The sequence below is a fragment of the Apus apus genome, chromosome 4 (assembly GCF_020740795.1).
Source record: "Apus apus isolate bApuApu2 chromosome 4, bApuApu2.pri.cur, whole genome shotgun sequence".
NCBI lineage: Eukaryota > Metazoa > Chordata > Aves > Apodiformes > Apodidae > Apus > Apus apus.
Genome location: NC_067285.1, coordinates 66943868 through 66956185, shown reverse-complemented (window position 1 = coordinate 66956185; position 12318 = coordinate 66943868). Strand labels below are relative to the sequence as shown.

Sequence of the window (12318 nt, the reverse complement as noted above, 5' to 3'; positions counted from 1 at the left end):
GCTTCTTTTATTTTCCCTCTCTCTTTCTACATTCAGCAAAGAAGAGAAAATTTAATGAATATAGTGTAAAACTGAAAGTATTATATCCCAATGTCGTCAGAAATTTCTAATGAGTAGACACAGAGGTCATTTTCATATGCTTTATGAATTCTAACCATCATATAATTATCTAATTTCAAAACCCTCTTCCAAACACAGAAGCACAGAAGGCTGTCCATCTGCAATTTCAGAGTCAAGCCCCAATATGTGTTGTGAATCCCTGCAGTGATCTGATATAACAAACAAATAACTTTTTGTTTATTTAATAGTTTTTATATAGCCTCCTGGCTAGGGAGTTTTTTTTCTGTTTCTGCTAAGAGGAAAAGAGGATTCAGCTGAGCAAGAGAATAATCCCCAACATTTTGGTTTGCTTTTCTTTTTCCATTTATGAAGTACATTCTAACATTTTTTAGAATTTTTATCTTTAGCGCACACATAAGACTCTCATAAATGTATCATGGTTTCATATAGCTTCTATCCCTCAATAGGTCTGAGCTTCAAGCCACAGAATCCACCCTTGTAGTTACAGAGAAAATCTGTCTTGTGGCCCGTTCAGTGATCTCCTAATGATGTGGTATGCCATTAGAATCATTAACAGCTGGGCTGAGGCCACCACTTCATTGTAAACACACCACTGAATGCAACTTTTTCTTCCTCACATACTCAGTTGGAAGATTGTTGAAGATTTGAATGGTTCTTTTTCTGTTCTTTCAAGAGAGTTTTTGGTAGTTTGTCCAAAAGGAGAGAATCTACACAAAAATACCAGAACCTCCAAAACCTGATTTTCACTGAAGAACTAAAAGATGGCTATCAAAGATTGGAATTTAGTTACTGTTCCACTGACTGTTAAAAATCGTCTTGGATTAAGACTTCAGGTTTAGGGATATACTTTTTCCCTACATGTGAGTTGTCCCCTTCAAAAGCAATTGTTCTCTTGCTCTCCTTCTTTGTCTCCTCTAAGGCCTGAATTTATTGCTTGACTTTATTGCTCATTTCTGAAGCACAGTTACAAACCAGTGTTTCTCTTTGATTATATAATTAATTAACAAAGCCAAGTTAAATTCTGAGTAATTCTTCTTTTCTACTATTTAGCTCGAGTGTTGCTCCTTCTGCTTTCAAACTTGAAAGTCTTTTCTTCCATTTTAACTTAATTAGGTGAACTAGTAAAGAATGTAAAAAGATACTTCAGACCAGCTATTAAATCCAAATTATTGGCATATGTCTGAGTAAATAAAAACTGTGTACTTTTAATCTTAGATTCCTAAAGCACTTACCAAACCTTTTGTTACTTCATTTTTAGGTACACCACAATCTAAGTCCTGAAAAACGAAAACTGTTAGCCCTTTATCTTGTTGGAAAAAGCAATAAAGTGTGGCGGTTTTTTCTGCTAATCTTGACTCTAGACTGCTCCAGGCTGTCTACTGTGAATCTCTAATTTCCACTGATATGTTTAAAATAAAATGTATTCTCTATCCACTACTTACCACTGTGTAAAATTCAGGGCAGGGGTTGAGGGCAGGGGTTCGGGTATGTGATATTTTTTTTGTGTGCCTATATTTCCCTCTCATCAGTTCTCCCTGGACTAGGGCACATTACAATCTCTGATGTCCACTTGTGATTTTACCCTGGCAAGCAATCCTTTCAAGAGTAAGTCTTTTCTCTCCCTAAGTCTAGACATCTGATATTTGGATCTCGCTTCCTTTGTTCTCATCTAATGCTGGCTTTTCTCCATTGGATTTCCTGCTCTTACACTCACAGTTTGCTAGAATACAGGTGCATAGGTAAGTACAAATGCTTAAAAGTGTTAAACGAATATAAAGGGAAAGCAGTCTATGGTTAAGGCATTTGTCCCTGACCCAGCACGCTTGAATTCATGCAGAACACTCATGCAATCTGTACACTTCAGTTCTGCACACAGAAAATGGTGGTGATAACTCTCCAACCAAGTATTCCAGTCATATAACCTAATTTGTGAAATGTCTTTGAATGATACTGTGTTGCACATCTGAAAACAGGTTTCAGGAAGCTATCTGAGCTGCTTAACCATCCCGATACAAAAAAAGGGGACATTTTTGGTACTTCCTCATTTCTGCTTGTACCGTCCTACTCTATCACTTGTCCCAGCTGTGGCCTTTGTCTGGACACCTGGCAATCAGATCAACTCACCTGACAAAAACCGAGTAGATTTGTGATGGGTGAGTGTAGAATCTCATAAAAGGGGGAACCAAGCACCACCAGATCTCTTATATGAGAAGGTAACTAGTTGTTCTGGCAAGAGGAGGATATTAAATTATATCAGTCTTAATATGTAGCATGTTGTTAACCTACATTTATCTTAAGGTGTAACTTTTTCCTTTAAAAAAAAATATAAATCTATTTATCATCGATAAATTATTGGAGACAAATGTTTTTGTGAGCTGCTTCTCCAGTGTAGTTGTACTATCACGTCATCTTTCTGAACACTTTCCTATTTTTATGCCATGTTGCATTAATCTTGGGTCTGCCTTTAGCCTTCCTAAGAAATGATAGTCTGCTAGCATTTTGCAGCTTCCCTTGCTCAGGGGGTAATCATCTCTGGAACCAGATTTTGTCTTCCTACAGTTGTAAAAAACAATGTGTACAGCTTCATCCAATGTAAACTTTGCCTTTTTGCTGCTGACTTTCATTTTGCTGCAGGTAGTATTGGCTGTCTGGTGCTGAGCTGTCTACCGGGGTTAAGCCACAGCCAGCTTAGATCCCAAGAAACCAAGAAAATGAGAGTTATTTTGAGCAGGAACCACTATCACCGATTAAATAGTGCTGCATTCAGTTGGCAAGGAGGCATATTTGGGGTAAAGGAGAAGTAGCTCCTCTCTTAAATTATCTCCATTGAGGCTGGCTGCAAAGCCGTCCTCTGAATATATCTGATGACTATGGAGCTCCATGAGGCAGATCATTCATCTTGTAAAACCAAGAATTTAAGGCAACACAATCCGTTCATTTCCCCCCCTTTTTTTTTTTCCTCCTCAGTCATGCACATTGTGACTTCTTTTCTAGACTTCCCTGACTTTACAGGCTGTGAAGTCTGCTTTTGCCTCACAGAGGCTCAGCAGTCCCCAGGAGTTGAGTCTGCAAAAGTGGAGAAAAAGGGGAAGCAGGAAACAGTGGCCTTCCTTTGATCACTTCACTGCATCCTGGAGCAATTTAGAAGGGACCTTTGGATGGCATCTTGTGAAGCAGAGCTAATGTTAGAGCAGGTAGTTGAAGACTGTGTACAGGTGAGGTTTGAGTATCTCAAAGGATGACAAATCTCAAAGAATGACAAATCTCAAGTTGTATGGCTTCACTGCTTCTGTGATCTGAATTGCCACTTGCTGTGGAGAGCACGTGTATCAGGATTTTCTTGAATTTGTTGGGGTCAAATGGAAGGTTCACCATCCAGATGAATTTTGACGCTTCCAAACTCAGTTAGCTTGTGAGGTTTTTATACTTATTTTTTGCTTTGATTGTCTTTCTCTTCAGTAGTTGGGAAATGTATTGGCTATTTTTGTACTGTGTTTTTATTTGAACAAGATCTGCGTTCTCAAGGATGGAGACAGTAATTTTTAACATTATTATTGTAGGGATATATATCTCTTTCCATAGGAGTTCCCATAACAGCCTCCCTGTGTACTAAGACAACTGGCATAGTTTCAGATTGCAGCATTTATGGGGAGAAAATCAAGACAAGTATTTTTTACTCTCTTTCAATGTCTTATGAGAAATGTAAACAATTACAAAAAATATAGAAATATATTTGTTTTGTTTGGAATATGATTAAACATTTTACTCATCCAAGCTTCAACAGAAACTGGGAAGCATTAGTTGCTTTGCATAAAGCTATTTAGTGATTTATAACACATGGAACACTGGGTTTTGGTTTTTTTTACATCTCTCAACAGCAAACAACATTAGGAAGCTTAATAAAAGTCTGAAATCATTCATGACAAACTGCATTTTAAACAGTCTTTTAAATCAGTACAATTAGCCATTTCTCATTTACTAGCTGAATAAAAATTAAGTTTATGAGCAACTATTTTCTAATAACTTTGAAGTGATAAGAATAAATCCTTTCTAATATGAAAATTATCAACTTCTGAAACACCCTTTGTACACACAAGTCTTTAGAATTTTGTGCATAATTTACTTAGATTGAGAAATTACAATTTATTTTTATTTTTTTGTGTGGAAAGTTTTTTTTTTCCCTGCAATTTTGAGTCTGTATGTAGGAAATCTCTCCTCACAGTGATCAGCAAAGCTCAATTCACTCTGTCTTTTCATTTAGGAAAGTCTTTCATCAACTTAGTTTCAATTCCTTCAATGTTCTTGGAATCCAGGTGCTGGAGAATTTATTTAAAAATTCACTTGCACTTGCTGTCCTCATCTTGGAAAATTTGGAAGAAAGAAATTCTGACTACTGGGAATGTTTCTGGTTGGTTTGTGGTTTTGTTTTGGTTGGGGGGGGCTGGATTTTTCTTCTGTTTGCCCTGCAGTCAAAAAAGAATATCCTGCCAGTGCAGGCTGGTTGCATCTTCGCTTCTTTGGCGGTATCCTCAGCATGTGGCTATCCCCATGAATGTTAACTCAAGCATTTACAAATTATGCTTTTTTATTCCAAGAACATTCTACCTGCAATTCAGTTACTATGGCGTTCTCTGAATACAGAATAACATAGCAAGAAGCTAAAAGTACTTAGTGGAGTACTAGTTCAGTTTTTTTGTTAAGGTGTTTTGGCTTCAAAGTGAAGGACAGAGATGAGTAGTAGAATAATAAAGAAAAAAAACATGTAAACACCAACAAAAATGCCTCTGGAGATACGTTTGAAGTTCAGGCCACAAATAATATGGAAAATAATTTCTGTTTTCTTCTGCGTGTTTGTGAGTTATGCAGACTAGGAGGAGGTGGTCAGGAAGCAGTTTCATATGCCTGTCATGTCTTGGCCAGAAGTAAGTTTTTGCACCTCAGAATAGGTTCTTCTGATGAACCTGTATTAAATTACAGTACCTTGTAAAGACCTAAAAGGAAGCAATGTAGCATATTTTAAAAAAATACCTAAGTGTTACAGTGCCTTTGTGCTTTTTTTGGGGATTTGATACTTTTGCTCTACTTAGGTAGATCAGACAGGTATTCTCAGAGAAAAAGAAGAAAAAGCATAAGTGAGGTCCATCTATGATAAATACTTTTTGTTGTGCTCAGAAATATGATCTGGTTTTGTGTTTCATTTTAGGAAGATGTGAAGGAGAATAAGACAGAGGGGAAAAAAGAAAGTTAGTAAAAATATAATCTCTTTCTGATAATGTTACCAGAAATACTAATTAAAAATTGAGAGAAGAATTACAGATCTTGGGGAAAAGGAAAAGTGTGTTGTTTGGAAATCTTACCAATACATTCCAGCTTTCAGTATCTATTTGCAACCTTTATTATGGTCATCTTTTTGATGAATATTCACCAATTGTTCCTATAGATGAGAAGTCCCATAATTGATTCTCCCTAAACTAATCAAATGGATGCTCTTCGGACAGAACTATTCAAAGTCAACCAGCTAATATTCAGATTCCCATTACAGCAGAAGGGCAAGAGAAATGCCTATTTTGCCATGTTTTTCATTCCTTACAGCATGAATTAGTAGTTGTGTTTGTCAGAAACAGTGTTTGCCCAGCCAGTGGGAACTGGCAGCGCTGTAGAATCCTCTGTTTATGGACAGGCATATGACTGCACGTCTGCCTTGCTGAGCACACGTGCAGAGAAGAAGGCATTACTAAAAAGCATTTCAGTTGTAATGTTACAACAGAAGATTTACTCTGAATTACATAGCAGAGAGTAAAAGTTCTCTGTTGAAGTCAATACATAACAAAATAGCATTTCTCAGAACCAAAAGGCACCACTAACAATGAGTTGTGGGACAGTTTTGTGTCAACAGGATTTAAGTAGTTCCTCCTTTGCTTAAAAAAAATTAATAAAAAAAAACTAAAAAAAACCCCGCAGGACCCAAATATGGCATGTTATTTATTTACTAACAGCTGCCTCCTTTGTTTTCTCTTTAGGAAGAGCCCTTTGTCATGGTGTCTGAAAATGTTCTGGGGAAACCGAAGAAGTATCAGGGCTTTTCAATAGATGTGTTGGATGCCTTGGCCACTTACCTTGGCTTTAAGTATGAAATTTATGTTGCGCCGGATCACAAGTATGGGAGTCCTCAGGATGATGGGTCATGGAATGGACTGATAGGAGAACTGGTATTTAAGGTAAGGTTATTAATATCTTACTAAATAAGGTCATAAGATAAAGCTAAATGATACAGGGTATGTTATGTTTGCATCAGCCAGGAACTTTTAAAAATGAGTAGGTGATATCACTTGGTTCATTGCTTGTGTCACCAGCATTTGATAGTATGCCCAGGTCCATTAAATGGTAAAAAAAAAGCTAGAGGCAGTGCTTGCTGGTAACTATTAAGAAGCAAGGCAATCTCTTTTTTCTGACCAAAGTACAGCAGTATGAAATCTGAACACAGTCAAATAATGGGATGCACAGCATCCTAATTAATTTGGCAAGAGCTGACACAAATGAATTGAAGAGGCTGTTCGAAAGAGGAAAAATTGGTGTTGCAGTAATTAGAGATACATTACATAAATAATGCATAGCACTTAGAAAAATGTTGGTATGATGAATACATGAAGTATATAATCAACAGAAGATGTTTTATTGATATCTAATAACACTTCCATTATGTAGATGTATGAATCAAGGCTAGTATGTTCTCTATTCTGTAATTAATAAACTATTTAGTCTACTTAATTTTACATTAAATGTTCAATATTGTTTCATAAATAAACCAAATGAATGTGCCATATTTTTCTTTTATTTTCCACTCTTCACATCTTGTCATTTTGCAGTTTCTCCCCTTAAGTGAGAAAGACGAGGGCTATGCAGACTATTCTACTGATGTCTCATTTGTACTGTCAACATATGTATTTTATTTGCTCTTAGTTAACCTGTAGAGGTAGCTTTTAAAGCTTCCTGAGCAGTAGGAATCCTGTTGGGTTAGAAAACAACCATATATGCCATACCCATGGCACAGTTCATGCATCTGCACTGTAGTTGTAAACTTCCTTTGCCATCTCCCTGTGCCCTTACCAAGCTGGAAGGTGGAATGCTGTGATTATAAATAGTAAGCTGAAGCCACTTAGACATGAACGTTTTCCTCTGTCTTCTAAACTTTAACAACTAAAAATCCTTTGTCTAATTATGAGACATAACACCACAATGGCCTATTGATTTTTTAAATCATTTTTTCTCTTCCTTAAATTTGGTGTTATGCTATACCTTTCTCACTACAGTACTCAGCAAAGGACTGAGCAGGCCACTGTATAGCACAGGCTGGAGGGATCTTAGTCCTAGATGTCTCTAGAAAGTGGGGCTGGAATGTTTTTTATTTATTTGAAGGAAAAGATTCATAAGGCAGAACTCAAAAGAACTGAAATCGCATGGTTCACTGAAAAACATGTATGGCATTCTTGGCCCCTTAGTAGGCAGGGACTTGTATAACTCTAATAATACCCTTGCTATGATAACCACCTAGATCTGTAAATAGAGGTCATCAGTGAAACAGATTTACCAATAAATGTAAAAATGTAAAAAACAGATTTTGCTGTAAATGAGTCTTCATGGATATGAAATCTTTCTGTACAGCTAGAAAGTATGAAGAGTCAATGGAACTAGATTTTGGATCAAAAACAAACAAGAAAAAAAACCCCACGTTTTTTAAATAGTATGGCAGTGTAGTTTTTTTTTTTTAAAAAAAAATGTCCTTACCTCTTGTATAATTAACAGTAAAGTTTCACTGTGTCCTTCTCTCCCATTCTCTGTTCCTCTTGAGGTAAAAGAACTTCTGGGCTAGCAGCCAGTGTGTATCTACCCCTTACCAAGTGCAAGCTGTGCAAGCTAAAAGGTTGCTTTTCTTTTTTACTGTGAACTGAGTTCTGCTTCCAGAACTCAAATATTGATTTGCTTAGATAGATAGTTGGCTTGGCAACTTCATAAGGGGAAGCAAAGGAGCAGATAATAGTTTTAAAGGTCTTACCTGTTTAAAACAGAGTGTCTCCTTGTTTTCCCAACCAAGTCTTACATGATAGTCTGGCCAACATATGGAAGAAATCCAGAAGCAGAGGGAGTGCTCTTGCCTCTTAGTGCATTGAGTCAGAAGTGAGTTGGGAACAATGTCTTTCTGCAAAATACAAGTCCCACTCCAGGGTAATAGCTGCCTTCTCTTTTTGAGTACATTTCACTGAGAAGGACGTCTATGGCCACTGCAGAAGATGTGCCATATGAACTGGCAGTTGCTGCAGCAAGCACATAATTTCTATGTTCAAGATCAACATATACTGTTTGTATTAACCTCTCTCAGCTTGTGGTGAGCTCTGATGCAGTATCTGTCCTTGTATCAGTGAGAGCAGACCCAGGCTGCTCTAGTTTGCAGCAGCTGTGGTTAAGCTGCAGTGCAGGGCAGAAGCCCTGTGGCGCCAAGTACATCCCCTAGGTCCACAGCTGGCCTCACAGATGTGAGACTCTGTTCACTCTGTTGCACCTTCGAAGACAAGGTCCCTATTGGCTGCTAAAATAGGAGCTGGAATCAGCAAATCAAATCAACTAGTCTTTAATTTTAATTTGGAAACTAATTCAAGCCTCCCTTCCTTTGATTGTCAAAACCAGTGTTAGGTACACCCTTGCTCCATACAACTACACCTGTCAAAACAAACTGAATGTTACCATGCTAGGGAGAGCTCTGTGTTAGCTGAGCACCTGAATCAGATGGTCTATGGTCTTTGAGAGAGGCCCTTGGTGCTTTTACCCCTCTCCTATCAAATGACCAGGGCTGCAAAGTTTCATCTCACAAACAGCATTAGTTCAGAGAGCAGCAGCTTTCTGTGGAGACGCGAAAACCATCTCAGCAGAGCAGCACTTTCCCACAGATCTTTCTCTTGCCGTTAGTTATCTGTGTCTTTTCACAGTACTTGAGTTGCCCTCAAGTCTGCATTGCCAGGGGAATGAACCTCTGTGACAGGCAACAGAAGTGGCTAATGCATCTTCTGGAAGAGGACAGTAGGCTTTTCAGCATGTCTCCAGACTTTTCAGAGATACTCACAGCCGTTAACCAATATTTCCCACAGTTCACCATGCTACCTCGATTGCTAGGATTTTTTACCAGTCAGAAGCCATCAGGGAGCAAATAGCATAGGAAAAGTGGCCTGATTCCAGTTAGGTCCATGAGAAAAGGAAAAGTAAATACATGCCTAAACATTTCTAAGAGAAACTGCAAGCCAAGTAGAAGCCTCTGATAAGGCTTGCTTTTTAATGCATCTTCTAAGCAGAATAGCATTGAAAGACAGTAAGCATACAGGAAGGAAAAAGTGAGAGGAAAAAAAACAATACCTGAGTAAAAATTATTTGGATGTACGTGTGTTAATGAGCAAAAATGTCTCTGATTAATTTTTGCATGTCCATATTAGTAACTGTGTAACATGTGGGACTGTTCATTGCTTCCAGCATTCATTGAAATTTGATTTAACACGGAAAATGGGTAAAATGAGAGGCCTCGCAGGAGCAATTTTAAGTAGATGCATTTATTTTCCCTGTTCTTGATCATGAACCACAGGAATCATTCTAAGATTACTTTGTTCATGTACAAGATATGCTTGCTTAAGCAATACCATTGGGGTATTTCAGGGATTTCTGGGCTTTGCTGATGACCTGGTTCTGTGACACCAGTCATAAGGTTATCAGACCCATTTGGTCACTTACTTTGGGTTTTCTTATTCTGCTAATGCTGTTCTACAGCGACCTCAGGAGACCTGCTCTTAAGGAATATAAATTCCTCATCAGGTCACGTAAAGAAAAATAATGCCCTCTGCTGTTTTTGCCAGTCAGTCAATGTCAAGAGTCACAGTTTCATTCATCAGAAATGTGTTAGACATCTAAGATGCTGATAGTTGGTTGAATTTGACACTGCAAAAACTTAGTGAGTGGAGAGTTTTATATGTTTATACTTCAGATTGGCATTTTTACATTTAAATGTTGACATAGTTGCATGCTTTTGCCATTCTACCTCAGAAGCACTAAGTGAACCTTGACTTCTTAAAACTGATGTCTCCTGATCCCATTTTGCATGTTAATGGCAAGCATTTAATTTTTTTCATCTTCCAGTTTTGGTACAAGTTGACAGAATCTATATGTAATTAAGAATGTTCACCATCAGTAGATCAACTATTGAATGAAGTTTAAGTTTTGTTTTGTGTTTAACATACAGTTTTCTGGTAATCTCGTATTTATGATTGAATTCAGTAAGATAAGAATATGAGTAGTCATATTCCAGTGTAACATCAGAGTACTGAGAAGCCAGGATTTACCTCTCCCCTTCCTATTTTTTACTTTACTACCATTCTTTGATTGCAAGACATATCACAATTGCTGATGCAGTATGACAAAGGAAATGCAACATTTCCATTAGGACAACATTGTTCCTTTGCCACAGGTAGCTGATAACCAGAGTGGAACCATAATTCTGGGGAATTTGGAGAGACTGCTCTCCAGAGATGTAAACCAGAAGCAGTATTTCCACAAATACCACATACTGTACTTTTTCATGCAATGCTTTTAAATATATTTCATGGAGAAAATGTTTTTCTTTAAAAAAAGAGGATAAAAAGCAGAAAAAAATCTATGAGTTATTCAGTCCTACAGTAATCTATTACTTGGCAGAAGTGTCTTAGGTATATTGCTTTTCAATGAAGATTTTAAACATCACACGTAAAACTTGAATTAGCACCTCACAATAGTCTCGTGTGTTAAGGAAGTATTTTAGTAACATGCTGATAATTAATAACACAGCTAAAGTTAAACTACAGGGGCTAAGTCTAGGACTTTATTTTAGGAAGGTTGTGTTTTAGGAGGATTTGCTTTGAGCAACCTTTGAGTGGGAGGTGTCCCTGCCTGTGCTGGGGGGGTTGATCTCGATTATCTTTGAGGTCCCTTCCAAACTATTCTGTGATTCTATGACTTTTTGTTTCCATGTGTCTTCCTTTAATTCTGAAATCCTGTTTCACTTTTTGATATATGTTCAAGGGAAAAAACCCCAAAACATTAGACTTCCACATTTGTAATTCTTTTAAAAATACACTTTTATTCACAATTGTGGAAAACAGTTCAAATTATGAGTGCCTTGCAACTTGCTCACTGAAGCTAGGACTTAACTGTTAGCAGATACTGCAAATTGCTTGACTCACTTGTTGACTGTAAGTTTTATAATCAAAGGATAGAGACTCATATGATCAGAATGTTTACATGTACAATATTGATGAAATTTTCACTTGGATTACAGACTAAGTTTGCTGCTCCGTGTGTACAAAGGGCAGTTAAATCATCCCTCACAAAATACTGTTAGGAAGGGACATGAAGTGAATTCATGAAGCCATGCTTTCAGTTGTGCATATTAACCTATCTTCACTGAAGGTAGTAGAGAATCTAATCCACAAATTAAAGCTGAAGCTCCAATTAATGGCTTTTAAGCAGATCAGTATTTCCAAACACTTTTTTGTCCAAGTCCTAAGCCTCCAGCTGTCTTCCACCACTTTCTGAAGCCAAGAACAATTAATATAAAGTTAAAAGTAACATAATTTAAACCAAAGTGTTAAGTCCACTGTGGTTAAACGTATGTTTGTACCATGGCCTGCAGTGTTTTGCAGATGGCATTAAAAGAGCCCAGATGATTTGAAAATTTAATTCTAATCAGTTTCAGATGCCATACTTAATATTTAATATCACATTGGTAAGAAGCTAGTAATCTCTGTCTTCTTTGGGCAAGAAGAAATTCAAGAGAGTTAATAAAATTTGACACGATACTGAGACTTTCAAGCCTTTGTGCTCTCCTCACCCCTTTCCAAAGGACCACATACTGCTTTAGACAGAAAAGAGGTGGATTAAGTCAAACTAGGAACAGCTTAAAGAATTTTAAGTAATATTTTTAATATTAAAATATCTAGATTTTATAGTCTTTTTGTTCAGTATTTGGGCTTTTTAAAATGGTGTTAACGTGTCTGCTTTAAATACTCTTTCTTGTTTTCACTGCAGTTCTAATTGTAGATCTGAAAAGTGAAATAGCACCTGCTGTAGTTGTGTCTAGTGTCTCTGGAGACCTAATACCTAGACATATTCTGAAATACAATTATTAGATCAAGGAATATTTTTCATCTTCTTCTCACCTGTAATGTA

At 37.2% G+C, this 12318-nt stretch overlaps 1 protein-coding gene across 3 annotated transcripts in view; it reads left to right on the top strand.

Annotated features, from left to right (window-relative positions):
- Positions 1-12318, top strand: part of GRID2 (glutamate ionotropic receptor delta type subunit 2) — a 736483-nt gene that overhangs the window by 596858 nt on the left and 127307 nt on the right. For all 3 annotated transcript variants that reach the window (XR_007889412.1, XM_051618647.1, XM_051618648.1), the window contains exon 10: positions 6102-6299. Coding sequence is in view for 2 of the 3 variants with exons in the window: in XM_051618647.1 (XP_051474607.1) it covers positions 6102-6299 (198 nt within the window). In the remaining variant the exon portion in view is untranslated. The remainder of the gene's footprint in view (positions 1-6101; positions 6300-12318) is intronic.